General features: G+C 37.3%; 1 protein-coding gene across 1 annotated transcript in view; it reads left to right on the forward strand.

Moving 5' to 3' along the window:
* ptc (protein patched) overlaps positions 1-25,428 on the forward strand; it is a 62,907-nt gene extending 37,479 nt beyond the window's left edge. Inside the window, exons 3-13 of the mRNA XM_088263460.1 lie at positions 6,026-6,407; positions 7,172-7,385; positions 11,816-12,085; positions 13,350-13,490; positions 13,838-13,967; positions 14,762-15,006; positions 16,408-16,650; positions 17,908-18,057; positions 18,166-19,215; positions 19,832-20,074; positions 20,689-25,428. Coding sequence (XP_088119586.1) covers positions 6,026-6,407; positions 7,172-7,385; positions 11,816-12,085; positions 13,350-13,490; positions 13,838-13,967; positions 14,762-15,006; positions 16,408-16,650; positions 17,908-18,057; positions 18,166-19,215; positions 19,832-20,074; positions 20,689-21,288 — 3,668 coding nt within the window. The 3' untranslated portion in view covers positions 21,289-25,428. The remainder of the gene's footprint in view (positions 1-6,025; positions 6,408-7,171; positions 7,386-11,815; positions 12,086-13,349; positions 13,491-13,837; positions 13,968-14,761; positions 15,007-16,407; positions 16,651-17,907; positions 18,058-18,165; positions 19,216-19,831; positions 20,075-20,688) is intronic.
* Positions 25,429-26,049: the final 621 nt, after the last annotated feature.

The raw sequence follows: 26,049 nt of genomic DNA on the forward strand, positions 1-26,049 counted from the left end.
GTGATTTTTCACTCTAATATTTATTCCATATTGCCCTGGACTGATACCTGAAGCGGAGGGCTGATCACCTTTCCATCATGTGCTAACGATCAAGATAACACTTCGTTTATATGATCCAGTGCCCTATGCATCATTGGGGTGCGCATAAGGGTTTCAAATGAATTATTTGAGTAAAACTCCCAACTCCGTAGTAATCTACAGGAACTTAATTGAGATCAAAACAGATTTTTAGTGTATGCCACGCAAAGTTGATTTTGATTTATCTTTAAAATCCTTTTGTTGCATTTTCTATTGGGGTTTTTAGACGTTTTTCTGATTTACTGGAGTCATACCGAGGCAGTGCCTGCACGGAGCTAGGCGCAGCTATTTAGGCGTGTGTTATTGTTAAATTTGGTTTTAACTGCCATTATAATGATGCTGTTTAAGATTTTCGTCTAGGTTAGTAAAAACCTCAACAGCTGTTTACCCAAAATGCGGTCAGAACCGACTGGTAGTAAAAGTCTATTCCGATACTGGTTTACTTGCGTAGATTGATTATACCCAACATTCGTTTCTGTAATATGTACAGTGAAATATCGACATTCGTCCGTCTCTATATTCATCTAACTTTTAATAATTTAAAAAATATATAGATTTCTCATTCGCATGCTTGTCCGATTCACGCACAAACGTGAAAACACTGTAGATACTACTGTTCATTTTTACATAAAGAGCTTAGTAAGAAAATCGTTTGTAATCCTAACTTTTCATTATTCTACGGAGCATCTGTTTAATGACAAAGTTATATCTTTTAAACCTTCAAAAGCTGGACGTCATTAAACACGAACAATTAAGGCCATCGCAATAATAACTCTGTACTTACAAGTAATAATAATAATAATAAAACCCTTATCCGCATCCCAATGGTGCATAGGGCACTGCGTCATATAAACGCAGTGTTATCTTGATCGTTTACACATGAAGGAAAGGTGATCAGCCTTCTGCTTCAGGTACCAGTCCAGGGTAATATTGAATAAATATTACAGTGAAAAAATCACTAATATTTATTTTACCCCCCTTGGGAATCGAACCCGGGACCTCCAGAACGATTATTAGATCCAAAAAATTAAACTCACAATTATGTTACCGTGATTAAATTTCATATTATTTTTTGACATCTCATCCAAGATGAAGAAGAATATGGAAGTCTGGGCATTTACGGGGCTTACGACCGTCATAGGCTGGTTTAAGTGATCACTTTACACACGTGTAACATTTAATGTGTGAATTGTGAAGTATTTGGACACACTCAAAATGTTGATCAAATTTCATTGACTTACCGCCAATCTTCTAACCCCATCATTTTTGTTTTCAAATTTCTGTAAACTAAAAATATATATAAACTCGATAAGAAAAATTATTTACCGTAATATATTTTATTGTGCCTTGATTGGGTTTAATTTTATTAGCAAAAAATGCATTGGATTGATCCACTTATATATTTTTTTAATGTGGGAAATTGATTCTATATTCGTATAATTCCTTTAAAGCGGACGCATGGAACATGTACGAATAGCGGAATTTTAACGTAATACCAATGTTCAAAATTAGGCCTCGTTCTTAACTAAAATTATTTTTTATTATTCATTCTTAATTAATATCATTGAAATTAGTATTTGTGAATTTATTTACTTAACAACGAAAAAATTGTTTGAGTGCTAAGTAAGTTAGTAATTTCCTGATGATTATTATGTTCGTTCGCCCGCACGCAACACGCCCATGTTGCAATTTTTACAAAGTTGCATTATTGACTTAATACAGGCATTTACTTACTTTTTTTTACCAGACGAGAGACGGTACTTTATTTTAATGTTTACTGTCGTAACTTGCAAAACTGGATGTGGATAAGTAAATCAAATGAGAAACTTGATGATATTTTAAGACAGGTATTTTTTATGTACCTACATTTTCATAGGTGGTCCATATCATCATATTTTAATTTAAACCAAGAATCTTCATTAGGCTGGGCTATTTAAAAAAAGGAGGATTCATTTCAAGACTCCTAATATCGAATACGTAATCTAAAAATCTTTCGATATTAATATTATTTATTATATCGGAAACTCGATTATTCACCCTACGGATGAGATGTCAATTTAAAGGTGTCTTAACTTGATATGAAACATGTATCGTTCTTCCCTTTTTTATGAAAGGCATTTGCCTGGCTTAAGCGATCACTTTATACAATTGTGTAACGTTCACCATTCTACCCATTATTGAACATCCACATTGCAATAATTCTGAATTGATTTAAGTTCATTCAAAGCTCTCTTGAGATCCCATCTCTGTCACAGGACACCTTTTCTATTTCCACTTTTGTTTTGCAATTATATCCTCGATGTCGAAAGTATGTTCAACGTCATAGTGAAAATTCCTTTGGGAATTTTTCTCCCTTATTTAATTTGACATCGGGACGTGAGATCCGTGCGCCGTGCATTACAACTTCCCAATATGTTGCCGCTATTTCTAGTCGAACATGTGCTGTCAACATGTACGGTGATTTAGTTCCGTGGGTAGTGTGAATCGTAAATCTGCTCTTATTTTACCACCCTCGTGTTTAAATTTAACCCGTACCCTTAACACATCACAAACGGTTAATTTCCTTTCTGTGTGTGTTTATAATTTGTAAAATAACAAAACATAATGGTGAAGTACTTCACGTTATGTTTGAAACTACGTTTAATATATACTTATTAGAAATATTCTGGTCTTTTATATATTTTAGCAATGTCATCCTGTCAGCTGTTGCGCGCTTACGAGATAATATCTTTCTGAAATAAGTTCCCTGTGTTGTCTGGTCCTGTTTGATCGATAACATCGTTTTCTGTTTCCTTTCGAGATAAAAATACCGTTTGAATATAAAAATATTTCAGCGTAATCTGAAAACGCTGTTTTTTCACTTTCACGTTCGTTTGAAAAGATCTAGCGGCTTTGATGTTCTGAACTTTTGTTAAATGCAACACACCTATATGAATCGCGTCATTATATTTTATACGGTCCATTCCCAGTTACGTTTTGTTGTCGGTCACCGTAGAATTATTTTGATAAAATTAATGTTTTTAGTTGAAAGGATTTCCTGCTTGCGATGCAAGATCGAGATAACACCATACCACTCCGGTCAGATGGGATAGGAAAAATATCTAAGCATTCGCCTTTAGTCACATGTGGAGGTCCTCACCAAAAAGTTACATTTCCAATATTGCACAAAAAATCATTTAAATGCAAATCTGTCCTGTTTATTGTATTCTATCGAAATCTTAATTAAAGTTGCGACAAAACGCGACCAATCTTATGTTAAACCAATATGAAATCATTAAATTGCGCCAAAACGTAACAATTTTACAAGCTTCGAATTCCTGATTACTTAAAATCATTTATAATGGAAATTAACGTTTGGATGAGGACCTCCACATATATTCTTAAGGTTTATTGTATACATGATATCCAACTAGCCAACTGTCGTCATCGCATTTACATTCTGAATAAATCTGCACGGAAGTTTGTTTGCAAACGCATCGCTAAATGTTTTTACGATGCAGTTTATGTTTGTGTGTGGTCCGTTGTATGATGGGCGGCGGATACACGACTCATCGCCATTCCACGTGCATACCTTCTCTATCATCTGGTATCAATTGGTTTAATGTACTAGATTCCAAATAGCGTATAGAATAGATAATTATTGTTTCCAAAATGGATTCGCGGTGCATAATTATATTTGATTAGATAATGTTAATGTATGCCAACTCCATTTTGCATGGATATTGTGGATTACTCGGCGTATGGATACTACGTTTTTATTTCTGTCATTGGAAGTATTATTTAACAATAATAATAATAATATTCGATGATTTGAATAGCGCCATTTTCGTAAAATACTACCTCAAGGGCGCTCGTCTTTTTATTTGTACGCGTATCATTATTGCATTATAGACTTTCCCGGTGATCCGAACTCACTGCGTGTGCAACGAGTCCTTCCATTATACTTAACATCGCAAATAACCGAGAATATTCGGCCGTCAATTATATTCCTTCGCAATTATTGTCTCTGCCGTACCTACAGGCGATTCACCTGTTTCTACGGGATAATTTCTCAACTTTGGATACAAAACCGTCTCTTCGTGGGATCATAAATGCAGGGGATGAGATATTTTGATTAAATTAGCCGACTCGTTAACACGAGTACGCCGTTTGGCGGCCATCATTGGCTGTGTTTATTCCGATGTCAGCGGGTGTTGCGATCCGGCGTCTGGCGCCACCCGGCAGCGCTCCGCGGGGAGGAGTCTCCCGTCTGCAGGGTCGCTACGGGCCGGAGGCTGCGAATCACTCGGAGGAACTTAATAAGATGCGCGGGTTATTACGAAATATGTTAATGACCAGTAGGTCGGAGACTGTCTCGTACCGCTGCGAGATGATATCGGTAACTCTCGTGTAGACGTTATTATATCAACCGTGTCGTGTGGTGTACAATGTTTCGTGAGTCCGCTATTAGCGTCGTTCAAATTATCGGTTACCGGAGACTAGTATTTTCGATCGGTTAACTTGTGGCTTCGAGCTAAATATTAATTACCGAAGCTTGTTATTATATCTGTATCGACGATTCGATATAATAGCTCGGGTATTATATGGTACACGGTGCAGCCCCTTCCGCGGACGGTGAAGTTGTAACGCCAAAACTGGCAGCCGTACCATTACTGCATTAATGCGAGGAATTATACAACTCCTGTATGCCATCCATCTCCTAACACGGAGGTCCTTATCAAATCGCGCGCGGTAGCTTCCTTCGTCACTCGCGACACGCGTATTGCTCGCACGTAGGCGTATTCGGTATTTTCGAGATTACCCAATACCACGCGTATTCGGTAGTTTCGAGAATACCCGATACCACGCGTGTTCGGTATTTTTGAGAGTACCCGATACCACGCGTATTCGGTATTTTCGAGATTACCCAATACCACGCGTATTCGGTAGTTTCGAGAGTACCCGATACCACGCGTATTCGGTATTTTCGAGAGTACCCGATACCTCGGATGCTCGCCGTAATGGACGGAACTCGGGTATGTTTGTTTTACGAACGACGTAAAGAGATTCATTCGGCTTGATGTCTTCATTCCGTCTCTTATTATGTAAATTGATGCACTATTTTGTTTACAATGGCATTCCACATGCGGCGGGCGGGCCGGGACCCTTCCATTCACTGTCACCAAAATGGTTACGGGTACGTCATAAATAATCCCGAGATCTTGTATGGGCAGGTGTGTGAAAAGATGTCACTCGGTATTCTGTATATTTTTAGCTGAAAGCAGTCCGCGCTTTCAGTGCGCGTTGTGAATGCCCGATTTAATGGGCAATACTCCTGCGATGATTTAGGACCTTTAAAAGTATGACGTTTGAAAGTCAACAAGGCGTCGGTTTTTCTCTCGGGATTTACAGGGTCGTAAACCCAAATATTGAAACATGCTCGAAATGAACATTGTATTTCTCCTGATATGTACCTGAATTAGATCGCATTATTAAGCCATGTCGTATTTGATTGCATAATCAATTTGAAAATTAAAAAAAATATTTATTTGGAAATTTTACAGAACACTTACAATAATTAGTAACAGAAAAACAACATTCCATTTACAAAATTTCACATATCGCTCACTCCTTTCAAGAACGTCATAAATCAAAAATCGAAAATTTTCAGTTATGCATGTTTTCGGAATACCCAGAAAATGTACTATATCCCAGCAAAAGAGCCATATTTTTAACTTAATATTTACCCGCTACAGGGGCAGAAAATGTTGTTTTTGCATTTTGAAGAAAAGGTTTGTTTAATTATTTTTTTAAATGTACTAAATATTTAGGAAAAGGGAATGATCAAATATCCAAAGTCCAAGACAAATTATGTCGACTTACTATGTACTAAATATAGAAAGTTGTCTCGAAATTAACGTTGTATTTTGTTATAAATGCTGAATGGTCTGTGTGGTATTGTCCGCAGAGGGCGGTCGGCTGGAGGAAGAGCTGCGCTACTCGCGGCGCGCGCTGGGCGGCGAGGGCGGGCCGGCGGGCGCGGCGGGCGCGGGCGGCACGCACCAGCTGGCGGCGCAGGCGGCGCGCGACCCCGCCGCCAGCGTGCTGTCGCCGCGCGCGCTGCTCGCGCACGCGGAGGCGCTGCGCCGCGCCACCGACGTGTCCGTGCACATGTTCGACGTGTCGTGGCGCCTGCGCGACCTCTGCTACCGGCCCAGCGTGCCCAGCTTCGATGCGCACTTCATCGACCAGATATTCGACGCCGTCATCCCCTGCTCGCTCGTCACCCCGCTCGACTGCTTCTGGGAGGGCTCTAAGCTGCTCGGCCCGGAGTACCCCGTCACCTTAACGTGAGTATCCACTCTATTTTCTTACCTTTTTTCATCTTTCTTTTTCTTTTTCTTCTTTTTATTCTGCTTGGTGTAGGCCTCATGACCGCCACCAGATGATGTTACTACCGCCCGGTTTTAGCTCCTCCACCTAGTGAAATTAACAAATTGCCCAATTTTTTCGCGGTTTATATTGAAAATGACCTAAATTACAAATATTGGGATTGAGACTGTTGAGAAAATATGAAAAGGAGTCAGACAAATGCACTACTGATAACATTTATAATGGCCTGTTTTTAAGAGGGATTAGCCTCCTGCGATGTTGATTCCCAGCTGTCAATCCATCCCTTTGGTGGCCTGCTCGGGAGTCGTCTACCTTGGGGCCGTGTAGTGCAATGTGGGGGAGTCTGAATGGTTCCATTCTCCTCACTTGCGCATACCATTGTATTCTTCGCTGCCTTCCCCACCTAACGACGTTTTGGATCTCGCATATTTCTCTTATCCTGGTGTTTCTTATTCTGTACCTAGCCAGGTATGCTCCTTAGAGTCTTCGTTTCTGACACTCTTAGCGCTTTTTATTACTGCGGTGTCCGCTCTGCATTCGATCCCATATGTTATGATGGGTCGTACACAAGTTTTATATATTTTAAGTTTGCTGCCGATCTTCTCTCAGGGTTTTTCCATATATAATTTTACCTTTTTTTGTTCAAATAAGATTACAGCCGTGTAGGATAGTCAATATGGTGGATATGGCCTGGGTAGTAATAAAATTTCCTTATTTATAGCGACGCGACGAAGAACCTGCGCTGGACCCACCTGAACCCCACGAAGATGCTACAGGAGATGAAGAAACTCGAAGGGCATTCGCTGTTCCCCTTCACGACTCTAGAGGCGTACATGAAGCGGGCCGGCATCACCACGGGTTACCAGGAGAAGCCCTGCCTTAACGTCTCCGACCCCCTCTGCCCCGACACGGCCCCCAACAAGAAGTCCCAACAGGTAACAACCGCTACATCTTACTATACACCTCTTCTACCATTGCTTTAATTTTATTTTCTATTTGTATTTCATTTTTTTGTCATTTTTTAAACCCCAATCCGCACCCGGTGGTGCTTAGGGCACTGCATAATATAAACGCAGTGTCATCTTGATCATCAACACATGAAGGAAAGGTGATCAGCCCTCCGCTTCAGGTACCAGTCCAGGGTAAAATTACCTATGTTTATTTGACCCCCCCCCTGGGAATCGAACCCGGGACCTCCAGTACGGTATCCGAGCGTGCTGACCATTACACTACGGAGGGGCGGACGTTATAATCGTATCAACTTTCTTGACGCATTGAAAAAAAAAAAACTTCCACGCTTTTAAACGTAATTTTACTAGATTTTATTTTATCTTTGAGCGCGTAAAATTAATTATTCGATTGTTGGATGCATTTTTTTGTATTGCGGAGTTACTAATTTGAAATTGTTAATAAGTTGAACGTGTGGTCAATTCCAATAAATTCATTTATGCGGTCAATCCATGTGTGGTACGTCCTCGATTAGCTCGCAGCCGGCGCGATTTTGATTACGCAAGACCGAAACTGTCGCTGCGTTATGTCTCACATCCGTCAAAGATATCTGCAAATCAAAACAATGTCGGTTTTCCTCGAAAATATACGGCTGTGATAATATGTCAAAATGGCTTTATCAAACAGATTCTAGGAAGTGTTTGTAAAGTCTCACCAACCGCAAGGAGCCGATTGTAGTCGAGATGCCCCGCTGCGCCTCACAATGCTCGCAGGGTCCCCATTACCCCCATTGTCACTTTTGGTGAAGTTTTTACAGTACCTGTAAATCGTTGGCATTCATGCGTCTCTACGGAACGACGCATTTCTAAACGCTAGTCGTTCGTCTTGTTCGGCCTCTCTAAGGCCTATTCTATTCAACCTTTTCTTAGTCGCGTTCGAGTTTCGCTTCGACTATTTTATTTGACGTAGATCGTAAAGTGAAAACTTTTTTTTTATTATCTATTTCTTTAGAAGTGTAGTCATCGAGTTTTCAAAGCAATTCGCCTTATTGTAACATATTGTCGGTATACTTTGGTCTCGTAAACTTTAAGGCATTCGGCGGTCTGAATGACAAAGGTATGCACTTATCTCGTGCGATATTACGAAAGCGAGGAGATTTTTGGAGCGTGACAGGGTTCATCACCGAGATGGGCGATGCGAGTGGCGACCTACAGGCCGGCTGCCGTGCTGGATGCTGGACTCGCCACTCGCCTCTCGCCACTCGCCTCTCGCTTCTCGTCACTCGTTCGTTGCGTGCCGGACTACTAGGAGATCGCGCCGGCAGCAGCTGACTAGCGGCGCGACCTCTTCCTAGCCGGGTCGGTGTAACGTAACACTTTTGGCCTTTTTTCTCCGGACCCCTGCATAATATGGACCGAGCGTTTTTGTTACCGTTTTTTGCTCCGTCCCCGCGGGCGTCCTTCTCCCTCCGCTTGCCGGGCGCGGGAGCGAACGGGACGGAGGACGGCGTGGTGAATGCGGCCGCCACCCACACCGAGATTACGTTTTCTAAAGAAAAACACCATATTGTTATTTCGGCCATGCGATAGGAGCACCACCCGCGCTGCGTCCGCCGGTATTGTGTCCGTTCCTCAAATTACTATCGGACGGCCATTGTGGCGGGAATGATGAATATGTCCACGGCGCGAGGAAGGGAGACGTCCGCGACTGCTCAATTACGGCCGGGATGGACCGGAGACCGAGGAACCTTTATCTCCCTTCTTTCAGTGTTATTACTTACGTCTTAATCCGAATCTCTCTTCCCCGCGGCCATTCTTATGTTGACATCCACGGACGAGTAGCTATTTATCTTGCCAGGGGAGAATACAGCCTTGTGGATGTTTATATCATTGCTGCATCTTTATTATTCCCTTTACCCTATTGAAATTCGATCGAAATCTTGAATGCGTACCTACCTGTTTTTTTTTGCTTATGTTTTTTCAGTATTTTTTTATCCCAGATTTTATTGTATGAAATGGCTTATTATTTCGTAATGTAACTTGCGATTCTGTTATTTGGGGTTAAATATTGTGCATTCTACGAGGTCTAATTCCTTCATCTAACATCAATGTATAGATAATCGGTTTCCTCGTTAGGCGATGTGTTCGTGTCGGTCCTTTTACAAATCGAGTCTTCTATCCCTTCTTTTTATTCGTTTTTTTGTGAAGTCATTATCTCGGAAACAAAACGGAGCAACTGCGTATCTCGGGATTCATTCTTCCCGTAGTTTCCGAATTTCTCGGCCGATCCTGGGAGGATAAGGATGCTGAATGTGACGATCTTTGGGCCGTAGACTCGCGTGTCTAATGGAATGCCATTCACGCGATACAAAAGATACAATGTATTGCACATTTTCACGTACGAATAAGATTCAGCGTTCCCACGATATTTTCTCTCCATTTTGTTCGCTCTGTTCCGAGACAGTGTATATTATTATTTTTATGTGGATATAATATTTATTTGTTTACTGTTACTCATGACTAGAGCAAAATTTTATAGTCGCGTGCTAATTTTGCTTCATTCACAACTAGTAATAAAAGAACTGTGTTAGTATATTGGTATTTTTTTATTGCGTTTATTCAATAATTTATATGATACGTTTTGAACACAATTATTATTACTAAGCAGGTATGTAAAACCTTTTTTTTTTGACTTCCTTAGTTTTTTTTTGTTGTAATTTTATCGTCTTCAAAATAACACTACTTCGATATAATGCAGTGCTCTATGCTCCATTGGATTCGGATGTGTTAGGTTAGTTATTTTCTTAGGTGGGATTTGTATTTATGATTCACTTTGCATATTACGTATAAGGTTTATAGATCATTTGGTGGATTTTTGTTTCTTCTAACTTAAAGAAAAAAGATGTTTTATTTTAATCCGTATTGGGAACAGGAGGGATAATCTAGTGTGGCCCAGTCAGGAACTTCCCACCATTTGCTCATTGCTGGGAGGAAACCACGTAAAACTACTCAGTAGAAATTGGACTGTTGACTGTTGTTAGGTTAGGTTAGATTAGATGAGATGTCAAAAAATAATATGAAAATAACTCCTGTAATTGGAGATAATCCAGATTTTGTGAACAAGTATTTGGACACACTCAAAATGTTGTAAATAAATTATCTGGTCAAATTATAAGCTTAATAATAAAAATGAAAATGGTATTTTCTGGCGTTTCTCATGTGTGTGATTATAATCCAGGATTCGGATCTCACATACTAATATAAGAGTTTCTGCTTAATAAAAAGCTTCTTTACATCTCACCAATAGATGTCTCTAGTGAAGTTCTAGTGATTCAAGAACAAGGTTTCTAAATTGGTTCATATATATAGAATTTCCAAGAATTTGAGTAAAGTGGTTGTCAATAATGGGTAGAATTGGTGAATGTTACACGTGTGTAAAGTGATCACTTAAACCAGCCTATGACGGTCGTCAGCCCCGTAAATGCCCAGACTTCCATATTCTTCTTCATCTTTGATGAGATGTCAAAAAATAATATGAAAATAACTCCTGTAATTGGAGATAATCCAGATTTTGTGAACAAGTATTTGGACACACTCAAAATGTTGTACGGTTAGATTAGGTCCAAAATAACATGACTTAGATACTATGCAGTGCTCTATGCACCTTTGGTTTTGGACATGTGTTTGGTTAGGTTAGCACTTCTCGAATACTATGCAATGCTGTATGCACCATTGGATTCGGACATGTGTTAGGTTAGGTCAGCAGTACTTGGATATTATGCAGTACTGTATACACCGTTGGATTCTTAGGTTAGGTTAGAACTACTCGGATACTTTGCAGTACAGTGTGCACCATTGGATTCGGACATGTCGCTCACTCCTTTCAAGAACGTCATAAATAAAAAATCGTAATTTTTCAGTTATGCATGTCTTTGGAATGCCCAGAAAATGTACTATATCCCAGCAAAAGAGGCATATTTTTAACTTAACATTTACCCGCTACAAGGCAGAAAGTGTTGTTTTTGCATTTTGAAGAAAAGGTATTGTTTAATTATTTTTTTTTAATAAACTAGTTATTTTTCAAATGGAGAAAAAACCTTCAGGTTTAACCTAAAATGATCTGTTGCACAGTAAAAAGTTCAATAAGCGGCTTGATATTTATTTTTAATGAATTGTATTATATTTTTAAACTTAAAAAACGTTCTCCTGAAAAATCACGTTTTTTTTATTTATGACGTTCTTGAAAGGAGTGAGCGATGTGTGTTAGGTTAGGTTAGGTTAGCACTGCTGCCCTGGATACTGTGCAGTACTGTATGCACTGTTGGATTCGTAGGTTAGGTTATCACTACTCGGATACTATGGAGTGGTGTTTGCCGGATATGGGTTAGGACTGGTTTAATTGGAGTCTGGTTTTGCAGCCCCTGGACGTGGCGGGCGAGCTGTCGGGCGGGTGCTACGGGTACGCGGCCAAGTACATGCACTGGCCCGAGGAGCTGATCGTGGGCGGCGGCACGCACAACAAGAGCGGCGGGCTGCGGACGGCGCGCGCGCTGCAGACCGTGGTGCAGCTGATGACGGAGCGCGAGCTCTACGACTACTGGGCCGACCAGTACCGCGTCAAGCACTCGGGCTGGACGCGCGAGAAGGCGGCCGCCGTGCTGGACGCCTGGCAGAAGAAGTTCTCCGAGGTGAGCTGTCCCACCGCATTCCCAGATCTGATACGGAAGCATCTAGGCTTCGTGACAGACCTTCTCGGCTGTCCAAACTCAAAACATAGTAAGGGACATTTTTTTGTAATACTTTTATTTTGTATTTTTGGACTTAGTAGATTCTATGGTACTTAGTCCAAAAATGCAAAAAAACGTACTACAAAAAAATGTCATTCCTGTGTTTTAAGTTTGGACAGCCGTATCTCTTGCAAAGCTTTTTTTTTCATGAACCAAATTTATAGAAAATGTAAAACAAAATTGTATCTCGATTTTACTGTTAATTTACATTTAAAAGCTTTCATTATCCCTGTCGCTGCCAATCTAAATAAATACAAGTTTTAAGTTTTGTGCTGACATTTCTTGGTGGAACTGTATTTTATAGAATAAAATAACAACCATGAATTTTATTTGACCAGCAACCGTGTTTCGTCATAACCGACATCATCCAACAACCAGACTGATGATGTCGATTACGACGAAACCCGGTTGCTGGTCAAATAAAATTAATATGGAAAAAATTAGATAGTTGTGATTTTATTCTAAAAATACTAGTTTGTAAAACGACTACCAAATTTTCTAGAAATGCCCCGGTGTAGGCAGTAAAAGGGATTTGTAGTTAGTTAGTTCAGTTGGTCAGCTATATCCAATTTGGACCCGACGTTGGCCGTCATAGCAACTTAAAATATTATTTATTTATTTATTGATTTGGCGTTTAATTTGTAGAACTCCATTTTAAATTATGTATGTACTAATTTTAAATCAAACACAAGATTTTTTGAGTCTACTAAGTTGTATTTTATTAACAAAAACACATAAAAAATTTAAAATTGTGACAATTGTTTCGCCTTGTTAGGGCATTGTCACAATATAATTTTTATGTGTCACAATATGTGTTTTTGTTAATAAAATACAACTCAGTAGACCGCAAAATATGTGTTTGATTTAAAATTAATACATAAATTAAGCCGCCTCCGTAGTGTAATGGTCAGCACGTTCGGCTACCGTTCTGGAGGTCCCGGGTTCGATTCCCAGGGGGAGTAAATATAAGTGATTTTTTCACTCTAATATTTATTCCATATTACCCTGGACTGGTACCTGAAGCGGAGGGCTGATCACCTTTCCTTCATGTGTTAACGATCAAGATAACACTGCGTTTGTATGATGCAGTACCCTATGCACCATTGGGGTGCGGATAAGGGTTTGAACGAACATAAATTAAAATATTATGTTATATTGTTTTCAGGAGATACACAAATATACCCAATCTGAGACGGAATATCAGTCCTACGAGTTCTACGCATTTTCCACTTCCACCCTCAACGAAATTCTTGGCAAGTTTACTCAACTGTCAATACCAAAGATCTCCCTTGGATATGTCTGCATCGTAAGTAAATAATACTTATTTTTAATTGATGTTTTACTTAGTAAATACCACTATTTCTTAAAATCTACTGTGACACGTCGGCTGTCCAAATTTAAAACACAGTAAGAGACATTTTTATTGTAGTACATTTTTTTTGCATTTATAGACTAAGTAGACTCTACTTAGTCCAAAAATGCAAATAAAACGTACTACAAAAAAATGTCCCTTACTGTGTTTTAAATTTGGACAGCCGACGTGTTTCGATGCATTCCGCATCATTTTCAAACACCGTATTACTTATTCTGGTATCATAAGACATAAAAATTAAAATTAAATCCCTTTTTGCTAACAAAATTGTTTGTTTTCAGATGTTTTATGTTGCATTTTCGTTGGCACAATGGCAAAATCCTGTGAAATCGCAAGTTGGTATCGGCATAGCGGGGGTGCTATTGCTGTCCATCACGGTGGTCGCTGGATTGGGTTTCTGCGCTCTATTAGGTTTGTTTTTATTTTCCTTTTAAAGTCGTTAGTTGCTTAATCTTTTAAACCAATTCTCTGAATTAGTTTATTTTTTAAGTTTATTTTTTAAGAGATAATATTATAAATACCTAATATTTTACGCATGCATTTAAAAAAATAAGAATAGAAAATTAAAAATAGCGCAGAGAAGAAAGAACATGTAAATAAATTGTATGATATGGCTCACTTTTTTCAACAACGTCATATATCGAAAAACTTGATTTTTCAAGAGATTGTTTTTAAAGTTTAAGAATTATTGAAATATAAAATATCTTTTAAATCATATTTTCATATGGTGTACGGAGTGCGTGGATGTTTATGGTAAGGGAAGGGTAATTAACTATGAGTATTTCAATGTTTTAGAATTTAGTACATAAACCTTGATGATGACAAGGTTCTTGTCGAAGCTGGTTGGATAAAGTGTACCAATAAAAACATGGTTAAAACAAAGTTGTTTTATTTTATAAAGTTTATAAAATGTGCCACAAAGTATCTGCGTAAAACATTCAAGAAATGATGTTTAATAATTTCGCGTAGTGTTTTCCCCTTTAGATTTTACGTGGGTTTTTATTTTATTTCGCCACATTCTCTGCAACAGTGTTTGCTTTGATTTTTCCTCAATATAATGTTTGTGAATGTAAACCAAATTTTCTAGTGGAGCCGATACACATAGCACATTTACTCCTAAATTTAAACTCGTGTCCCATCAGGAACTATTAAATGTAGAATCAATCAGCAAAAGGTAAGATGTTTAATGGATTGAATTTTTTCAGGTATTCCGTTCAACGCCTCCACCATGCAGATTATCCCGTTCCTGGCCATCGGGCTGGGAGTTGATGATATGTACCTTCTCACTCACGCATATGCCCAAAGTGGCGGGAAAGCTTGGGAAACTAAAACGCCAGCCGTAATGAGAACTACCGGCATGAGTGTCCTACTGACATCACTCTGCAATGTTTCCGCATTCTTCGCTGCAGCTCTTATACCTATCCCGGCACTGAGGGTGTTCTGCTTACAGGTATGACAAACTTTAATTAGTTTTATTTTATTTTTTTAAAATAATATTTCCAATGGTGTTACCATAACCGAATTACTACTTAACAAAAGATTGTTCAATTTCAATATCCATGTTTTTAAAATATTTTTTAATACATTGTAGATTATCTGGTATTTATTTTCTTTATTAGTTACATTTATTGCTCCCTTTAAATAATCTGCAATCACAGTATTTATCGGTACTTTTTTGTGATGGAATGCAATGAACTCCATTAGCAATCCTTTCCTATAAGTTTTTGTCCAATCCGATTTATAAATTCTCTCAAATTTATTGATAGTGATACTAATAATAATTTTGGATAATTTCCATAGAGCCATTTTCATAAAATACTACCCCAATATTGTTATTTTTTGTGCTCTACAAAATTTCAATTCTTTCATATATTTTCTTCAAAAAAGCACTTGTTTTATTTAGTTTAATTAGGAGTATTTCTGGACTTTTGGATTTCAACATATAAAAAAAAGGTTTATTTGTTTCATGCATACTTTTAAGTGAATGGAGTGACTTGTAAGTAGAAATAATAGAGAAGTTGTTATAGTTAGTTGTGTGATTTTGTATATTGATTCGATACATAAGTTTAGATATTAATAATTTTATTAATGCGCAATATGGCTCACAAAGTCATCAGCTGTTTTCGCTTGTCATTGTTTGGTTAATCATAGGTGTGAAAAGCGAAGACAGTCAAAGTGCATTTTGTAACAGCCTAAAACATAAAACAAACCCCAATATAAAAAAAGTTGCATCTTAACACATTTTGAACGGGTGTTTTTTAAGCCTGCAGACCGCTGGCGACGGGATTTGACAATTGTGTACATATAGTTTTGACCTAAACAAAGAGATTGCGACATGTATTTTTATTAAAGCATTTAAAAATCCTTTTTTCTGATTCTGAAATTAGCCCAGCGCAGAAAGTAAAAATACACTTCCCATCCTTAAGCATCAATTGACTGAACCGGTAGAAATACTTTTCGAGTCCTTAGTGTGTAAACCCATTGACAAATTGTAGTTAAATACATTTGATTATTTTATAGATTTGGCGTTTGATTTGTAGAACTCCATTTTGATTTATGTATTAAATGTTAAATCAAATATGGATTTTTTGAGTCTACTAAGTTGTATTATATTGTTAAAAAAACACATAAAAATCAATTTTGTGACAATTGTTTCGCCTAGTCATGCCATTTTCAAATGAATGTCATTCGTCAATTGTCACAAAATTGATTTTGATGTGTTTTTTAACAATGAAAAACAACTAAGTAGAGTAAAAAAATCCGTGTTTGATTTAAAATTTAATACATAAATACATTTTGTTAAATGGTATTGTCTTCATATAAGGAGGTATTGAATAATGAATAATTCCAGGCCGCCATTCTTCTCCTGTTCAACCTGGCGTCCATGCTGCTGGTGTTCCCGGCGATGATCTCGCTGGACATGCGGCGCCGCGACTCCTCGCGCTCCGACATCCTGTGCTGCATCATCCCGGGTGCCGGCCACCAGCCGCCGCTGTCCGGGGGCCGCCTGCTGCCCCCCGCCCCCGCCTCTGTCGCCGCCAAGCACCAGCCCCTTGCCAGAGCGCCCCCCGCCCTCACCACTCTGACCACCAAGGTTCGTAATATTCTACTTCTTTACCTTAATTTTCAATTCTACCATATCGCTCACTCCTTTCAAGAACGTCATAAATAAAAAAACTTGATTTTTCAAGAGAACGTTTTTTAAGTTTAAAAATATAATACAATGTATTAAAAATAAATACCAAGCCACTTATTGAACTTTTTATTGTGCAACAGATCTTTTTAGGTAAAACCTGAAGGTTTTTTCTCCATTTGAAATATATTTAGTATATTTAAAAAGAATATTATTAAACAATACCTTTTCTTCAAAATGCAAAAACAATACTTTCTGCCCTTTTTGTAAATATTAACTTAAAAATATGCCTCTTTTGCTGGGATAAAGAACATTTTTTGGGCATTCCGAAATGTATGCACAACTGAAAATTTACAATTTTAATGTGCACTTAGTAATCACATTAATAAAAACTAAAAATTTCACTTCAATAAGTTATTTTATGTGAGTTTTCAGGAAAATTTTAACCAAATTTTTACTATAATTTATATTTGAAGCAATAACTTTGTGATTTTCCATTTTATATTTAAAATATAACTTTGTTTTAAAATCACTATAAATATTTTATTATAACTTAATTATAATGTCTAGCGGTTTCGAAGCTAACCGCTTCTTTAGACATAATAATTTAAAAGTTATAATAAAATATTTATAGTGAGTTTAAAACAAAGTTATATTTTAAGTACAAATTTTTAATCTTATGAAGAGTAACTGCAAGCTCTCGCTTAAAATGTCGCTGACTATTTTTACCAAACTAGTATGAAGTCTTATTTCGAGAAATAAAAATACTTTGTGTTCTGATCCACTCACATTTTTATTAACCAACTAGTTTCGGCAACAACCTGTTGCCCTCTTCAGGGTTTATTTATTACTTATTGTTTATTTATTTAGTAATAAATAAACCCTGAAGAGGGCAACAGGTTGTTGCCGAAACTAGTTGGTTAATAAAAATGTGAGTGGATCAAAACACAAAGTATTTTTATTTCTCGAAATAATATATCAATATGATCCACAAAGTTAATGCTTTCAATATCAAAAACATAGTATGAAGTCACTCATCATCGAAATATTTCGCAGTCATTGTTGGGACATTTCATTCTTCGTCTTGGTTGACTAAGTATTTAAATATATATTTTTGAATTTTTTGTTATTTGGAACAGTTATAAGAATATCTATTTATCCTTTTTTTATAGTTTTACCTGAAGGACATGACTTTAATTGAAGTTTATTTTGTTTTAGGATGCGTGGCGAGATCCCTCCAAGGAGCCTCTGGATCCTGAAGCTAATCTCAAGGATGCAATCGGAGAACCTCCAGTCTGTTTTTCATTTACCTTGACCCGTTTTGCGCGGGACTATTATGCACCATTCATTATGAAACCGACTGTCAAGGTAATTTTCATTTAATCAAACATTTTCGATAGCATAATTAAAATGTCATTATTATTTTGCCACCTGTTTTATTATTGCTATTTTCTAATATTTTCGTCTTCTTGGTAGGTTTTATCGATGCTGGCCATGATATGCATCCTGTTGGCTAGCATATGGGGCGCCACCAAAGTTTCTGACGGACTAGAACTGACTGATATTGTTCCGCAAAATACCGATGAACACAAGTTCCTATCTATCCAAGGGAAATATTTCGGTTTCTACAGTATGTACGCTATCACTCAAGGCGACTTCGAATACCCCACCAATCAAAAGTTGCTGTACGATTATCACGAATCCTTTGTCAGAATATCGAGCATAATCAAGAATGACAATGGCGGTTTACCCGAGTTCTGGTTGAGTCTGTTCCGAGATTGGCTGATCGATTTACAAAAAGCTTTCGATCACGACTACGCAACGGGAAGAATAACGCAAGAGAAATGGTATCCGAATGCGAGCGACGAGTCCGTGCTGGCATATAGATTACTGGTCCAGACCGGATACATGGACAACCCAATCGACAAATCTCTTATTACCCAAGTAAGGCTCGTTGACGGCGACGGAATAATCAATCCGAAAGCTTTCTATAATTATCTGTCCGCTTGGGTGAACAACGACGCTCTGGCGTACAGCGCTTCGCAGGCCAACTTGCAACCCGAGCCCAAGGAATGGTTCCACTCTCGCGACGACTACGAATTGAAGATACCAAAGTCTCTACCGTTAGTCTATACCCAGCTGCCGTTCTACCTGCACGGGCTAAGTGATACGGAGGCGATAAAAGGGATGATAACGGCGGTGCGTAATCTGTGCGCTAAGTTCGAGGCCAAGGGGCTGGCGAACTTCCCTTCGGGTATTCCGTTCATCTTCTGGGAGCAGTACTTGCACCTGCGGCCGTGGCTGGCGCTGGCTCTGGGCTGCGCTCTGGGCGCCGTGCTGCTGGTGGTCGGAGTGTTGCTGCTGAACGTGTGGGCAGCCGTGCTGGTGGTGATGGTCCTGGCCGCCATGGTCCTGCAGCTGCTGGGCGCCATGGCCCTACTTTCCATAAAGCTCTCGGCCATTCCCGCCGTACTACTCATCGTTGCTGTCGGGCTGGGAGTTCATTTCACTGTGCACATTTGTTTGGTAAGTATTTGACAGCAGCTCTCTTTTATGTATATCTCCCTAAATATATCAGTCATTATCAGCTCAGAATGGATTTTTTTAATAAAAATATAAGCCAAATTTTGTATGGGTCAATGAAGAAAGCATTTTTTATAGATTTTTTTTTTAGATGGGAATTGCATTTATTATTTACCTTGCTTATTTTATACAAGGGTTATAGATCATTAAGTGTATTTTTGTTTCTTTTAACTTAAAAAAAAATGTTTTATTTTAACCTGTGTTGGGAAGAGGAGGAATAATCTAGGAATAATCGTGGGCCAATCAGGAACTTCTCAGCATTTGCTCATTGCTGGGAAGAGACCACATAAAACTCCTCAGGAGATGTTGGACAGTTGACTGTCATCAACAGACCTCCCGTTCCACTAAAAGATTGTTTGGTATCCTAGCTTGGTTTATAGTACCAATGACCTTCACTATTTTTATCATGTATGATACCACCTCTCGTGACAGTTTCTTATGAACTATCACGGATCCAATGTCGGATAGGCTCTCACCCAGGCTCCCGCAGCGTGCAGATTTTTTTACAGATTCTTTCTAACTTATAAGTATTTTGTTAAAATGTTCCTTCCTTTTGCAGAGTTTTGTGACGTCCATTGGTGGGCGAGACCGCCGCGCACGCCTGTCCCTGGAGCACATGTTCGCGCCGGTGCTGCACGGGGCCCTCACGTCCCTCCTGGCTGTGGCCATGCTCGCCACCTCCGACTTCAATTTCGTGACCCGCTACTTCTTCTTCATCCTCTTGGCCCTTATCACCATCGGCTTGGTCAACGGGCTGCTCTTCTTCCCCATTCTTTTGTCCATAATCGGACCCGCTGCCGAGGTAAACTAATTGCATTTCGTTATTTTAGCTCTAAAACATTTCGATGCTTGAAAATTAAAAGGAAATAACTGAATCGAGATGTTTTTGGCTTTGAGTGGTCCATGTTTCCTATGATTTTGACATCTTTTGGCGCTTCAGTCAATCTTAACGTGTTTATTATTTAATTGAAAATCATATGAATTTTTGATTAACAAAAAAAATCATTATTGCGTGTTAAATTTTTATTTTTGAAGTTTAAGTAAAAAACATGGTGAAGATTTTATCTGCCGCAACTGTGTTAACACGTCTAATGTATTCCGATACCTTCTACAAAATTCCTATGTTTGAACGTAATTTTTAACTTATTTTACTAGCCATAAGCAAGTGTTTTTACTATTAAAATATGCAGAAACATGTAACAATCTTGTAATAATTATGACACACTTTTTTAAGCCTCCACTTATTTGCGAGTGATGTGACATATTTTGATACATAAAATCTCGCCTAAAAATTTGCAGCGCTATTAATACCTACCCAGCTGTTAAAAATTTAAGCAAAATTGGAGACGAAAAAAGTGTCTTTTATTCCTAAAGAGTTGAATTAAGTTCTTTCAAATAATGAATGTAAATTTGCAGGTTATTCCATTGGAACATCCGGAGCGTATATCGACGCCTTCTCCTCAAGCTTCGCCGGTGCGCACGCGGCGCGGGAGCGCTCCTCCGCCGCCCTCGCACCACGCGCGCCCCCGCCCGCCCAGCCTCACCACCATCACGGAAGAGAACTCCCACTCCTCGCACCACTCCTCCATGCAGTCCATCATCGTGCAGCCCGAGCTGGTGGTGGAGACCACCACGTACAGCGCGGAGCCCGGCTCGGGGCGCTCCTCGCCCACCAAGGGCGCGCCCGGCATCACCACCAAGGTCACCGCCACCGCCAACATCAAGGTGGAGGTGCACACGCCCTCCGGCGAGCGCTGCCACTCGCGCCGCACCTACTACCGAGAGAGGGAGCGCGAGCGCGATCGCGAGAGGGACAGAGACAGGGATAGGGAGCGCGACTCCTACCACGACAGGGAGAGCTACCGCGACAGGGACCGGGACCGGGACCGCAGCAGAGACAAGTCCCGCGACCGGGACGGCTACCGGGACAACAGGAGAGACAGAGACAGATATAGAGACTCGCACCGTGAAAGTGGAAGAGACTCCGGACACGAAAGTGACGCATCGAGACATTAAAATTTACCTTGTGCCCGGTGACACTCCAACTAATTTAGCAATCGTGTTATCTTTATATTCCGTTGTGACAGTGACTATATTCTAAATTATATTTATTTATAATTTATTTTTTAAGATAATGTAATAGTCTAGCTCATATAAAATGTAGAATGTTAAATACCTTCGTACAATTCAAAAGTTTTTTTTTCTGAAAATTAATCTTAAAGCGATACGCCTTTTTTCTTTCAGCGTGCTCACAGTTACGCTGACGGATAATGTTTTACGAAATTGAGTACCATTTTGTACTGCTCTTATTATAAATACGTTGACACCGATATACTTATTTATTACCATTGTAAATTTGTTATCGCAAATGACACATTACTCTAGTGATCTTTTATACTTTGTAAATATTTCTTACAACATTTGTCTGTTTCTCTGTGAATCTCATTTAGTAGAGTTTATATATTTTTGGGCCACGTTTACCATTTACTTTTGAGATTATTAGCATTTATGTATTTTGAATGGTCATCATCCGGTTCATTTTCTCTATTCACTTTGTGTTGTGACGTTATTTTATTAACAAATTAACATCAAAGTAGTTTAAACTGTCACACGTCACGGGTGTTGTGCGGTGGGACAGTTTGACCTTTGTAGATTCGAATGTTTTATATTTGTAGTACATTAAGGGACTACCTTTGAACTAATCAAACTGAGATTATAGATTTTAATGAATTTGAAATATATATATGGATTATTTAATTGTATGTATACCTAGTGACAGTACAAATTGGCACCGACTTATCGATGTAAAGCGAGTGTGACAGGTAAAGTGCAGCAAGGATTTTACGATACAGTTAAAGTGAAAGGACTTAGTTTTGTAATTATATTGTCATTGGAAATATGTATTAATGTAACGGAAAAATATAAACTTAAAAGCGCTTTTATTTTTGGAATAGCTGTTACATCTTAGTGAATATAATTTTTTTTTTAAATGTTATATTTTAAATAATTAAATACAATTTTAAGCACTTCGGTATTAATTAACAGAATTAAGATAACCTACATGATATCAAAAAGTCTGTCCTTTTACTTTATTTTTGTTGAATAAAATTTATTTTACACTACTTTTTTGGAATGTCTCTAAATCTCCTATCAATTGCTTAATATTATATAGTAAAGTTACAAATTGACTTACATTACTCACAAATTACTGTCATTATACATCCAATTCCGATGGCAATATGAAACTAATCTATTCCGCATTCCGTTTTATTATTTTATGTCGCTTCACTACAATGTTGAATTTGTACATTACAAATGTTACTAGGATATTTTTTACCGTGTTGTCTTGGATGATTTATTGACATATTTTGTTCCTATTTTTTTAGTATTTTTATACATATACACTTTTGCACTTATACCCTTTTTTAAATCATGTTTTTTGTCCAAAATGTTATTCTCTCTCTCTCAATATGTTTGTAATTAGTTTAATAATGTATGCCACAGAAGGCTTGCCATTTCTATGCTGAATTCTAAAGATCTTTACCAATAATGTTTTTAAATAAATTACTTTGTAACTGAACATGGAACGAAGAAAAAAAAATAGTTTTGCCGGTTATAAATATATTTTTGTAAGAGGAAGTTGAGTATTATATTGTATTTTCATTTCAATACAGACCAAGTACAAATCTCAAGAGTCATGTTACATAGTTTACCACTGATTGAATGTTTATAATTTAACTAACGAAATCTCGGTTAAATACATATGTGCAAAGTGTAAATAGTACAATATATATTACGACAATATGCGTAGGCTATTTTATTTATTTATTCACTCCACCAATCGCCTAGTTATTATTTTAGCCACTATGGAATGGTTCTCTTGTTGGCAAGTTGTATAACCTAAGTCGCCTTACGAGGGATATAAAAGCAAAAGCGATACTATGTGGGAATCAGTATTTTGCGGTTAACAAAAACGGTGACAAAAAGTTCCGTTTTTTAAGAATTTATTATCTTATTCGGTTAATTGTTATAGCAGAATTGGTGTGAACCTACTCACCTATGAAGCAAAGTTGAGTACTGGTACGGAAATGAGTCAGGTGACAGACAATCTTTAGGAGCTAATTATTGGTTCACTCCCACGCCAGAACTTCAAACACACATCCAATTCAACTTTGCTTTGTTTGTGATTTTGTTCAAACCGATTCTATTACATATCGCTCACTCCTTTCAAGAACTTCATAAATAAAAAATTGTCAATTTTCAGTTGTGTATGTTTTCAGAATGCCCAGAAAATGTAATATATCCCAGAAAAAGAGGCATATTTTTATCTTAATCTTTATCCGCTACAGGGCAGAAAGTGTTGTTTTTCTATTTGAAGAAAATTTATTGTTTAATTACTTTTTTAAACTAAATATTTTTTACATGGAGAAAAAACATTCAGGTTTTACCTAAAAAGATCTGTTGCACAGTAAAAAGTTCATTAAGTGGCTTGATATTTATTTTTAATACATTGTATTATATTTTTAAGCTTAAAAAGCATTCTCCTGAAATATCAAGTTTTTCGATTTATGACATTCTTGAAAGGAATGAGCGATATGATGAAATGTTTTCATTTTTATTTTTCCATTTTGCACGAATGATAAATTTATGAATTGTTAACTGGATCATGTTAATTATCGCATTGTGCCGCTTCTACATTTATAGCCCGCCTATAGTGTAATTTAAATATCCCAAATTTAGTAATGTAAGATTGATCGGAGAGGTTGGTGGCTCGGGCGCCGACACTGCTTGTCGCCCGACTGTACTATTTCGGTTTGTACATTTGCTAAAACGTAATTCCCTCTTGGTTCCATGTAATACCAAGTTAGCTCTGATAATTATTTATTTGTCGCTTATATCGCGAAACTGTTGCAAATTGTGAGAATGTACACATTGTTTTAAATATAAGTTATTATAATTATTATTTATGAATTTTAATAAAAGGCACCAATACGAATAGAGTTAAATGATAATTAAACCCTTGCGATGTTTACAGAGATGTCAAATTCTGCAATCAATTGGCCGTAATCTGTATATCTATAATTCTGTATGCCAATTTCATATTCTCCGTTATTATACTAGTCAATGTTGCATCTCAGTCAATCAAATTTATTATTCTTTCATCCGACATATAAATTACTACCATTCACATCAGCAATGTCTTTATATATATTTTTAAAATTAAAATTAAAAGTTTAATCTTGCTTGAGATACTATTTCGCATTATTCTCTTCTCTGTAAACATGTTATGTAATCTTTGTAAAGTTTTGTACATTTTAAAAAAAAAGTTACTTAAAGGAAATGCATTTATTATATTGATGTAATTTAATGTAAAACTATGGACCAAATGCATCTTGGCTCTCTTCAATTATAACATGTTTTATTTTCACTCCTGGTAACTATTAAATTCCTGATTGTTTGAAATTATCAATGTGTTTTTTTAATTACTTTTACTGTATTTATTAGTTTTATAAATGCATTATTTTAGATGAATCTCAGCTTATTTTGAAGTTTTTGTTAAATATATATTAAAATAATGTTAAAAAACTACTTTTCTATGTTAAAAAATATTTATTTCTTGCAATAAATTAGGGGATTGTACAAAAAAGTGGTTATAAAATATGTACTCAAAGTGATAATTCGAAGCCTGTTTCTCACAATCAAGTAAACTGTTTTATATTTCAATAATTTAAGGCAGTTTTCAAGTGTTCTATATCATTTGATTTTTTATTATTATGAAAATTAGTATCTAAAAAAAAAATGTTAAATTTCCAAATTTTTCTGAATTACTTAGCACATTGTTTGTAATAATATTATTTTTAAAAACTACTATCAACGTTTCATCTCACCTGGTACTTTTCTCTGGGTATTTTTTATCTCGGAAGCTCGGTCCATAGTTGTACTTCGCCTATGAAATGACGTAATAATTAGTGTTTTGATTACGCAATTACTATAGTATATATTTGTTTAGCCGGAGATGCAAACATGATCATCCAAGTCAAATACCTCTGATGAAGAAACTTTGCCAATTTAAGTATTGTAACTTTATGATAAAATAACATTATTGATGAAATTACTAAATAAATCATAGCCATAAAATTATGGAATCTATATATTGAATACTGTTTTTTATTTACCATTATTTCACTCGCAATATACTGATGCACCAAATGTTACTATCTGGACTATGTTGGACTATCTACTATACTTAGACTTGGCCATTGAAAATAATTTAAAAAAAAGGAATTTAACAACGACTTCTTCAAAAGAAGTTGTTACTTCGTTTTTGGGTTCAATAATTTAAAGCTAATCACCCCAATCAGCGCACAAATTTGATTGCATAGTGTATATTTCTAGCTCTTTAAATATTCCACATCAAAAAACCATGCTGGATAGAAACTGAGAAAAAGCAACAAATGCCATCCCAATTGGGTAATCAAAAAAGTAAGAGTTATTCAGTTAACGGTCACACACATCGCTCACTCCTTTCAAGAACGTCATAAATAAAAAAAATTGATTTTTCAGGAGAACGTTTTTAAAGTTTAACAATATAATACAATGTATTAAAAATAAATATCAAGCCACTTATTGAACATTTTACTATGCAACAGATCTTTTTAGGTAAAACCTGAAGGTTTTTTCTCCATTTGAAAAATAATTAGTATATTTAAAAGAAATAATTAAAATATATCTTTTCTTCAAAATGCAAAAACAACACTTTCTGTCCTGTAGCGGGTA

This window comes from Brachycentrus maculatus, unplaced genomic scaffold (assembly GCF_059751285.1).
Source record: "Brachycentrus maculatus isolate JH-2025_06_01 unplaced genomic scaffold, ASM5975128v1 h1tg000199l, whole genome shotgun sequence".
Classification (NCBI taxonomy): domain Eukaryota; kingdom Metazoa; phylum Arthropoda; class Insecta; order Trichoptera; family Brachycentridae; genus Brachycentrus; species Brachycentrus maculatus.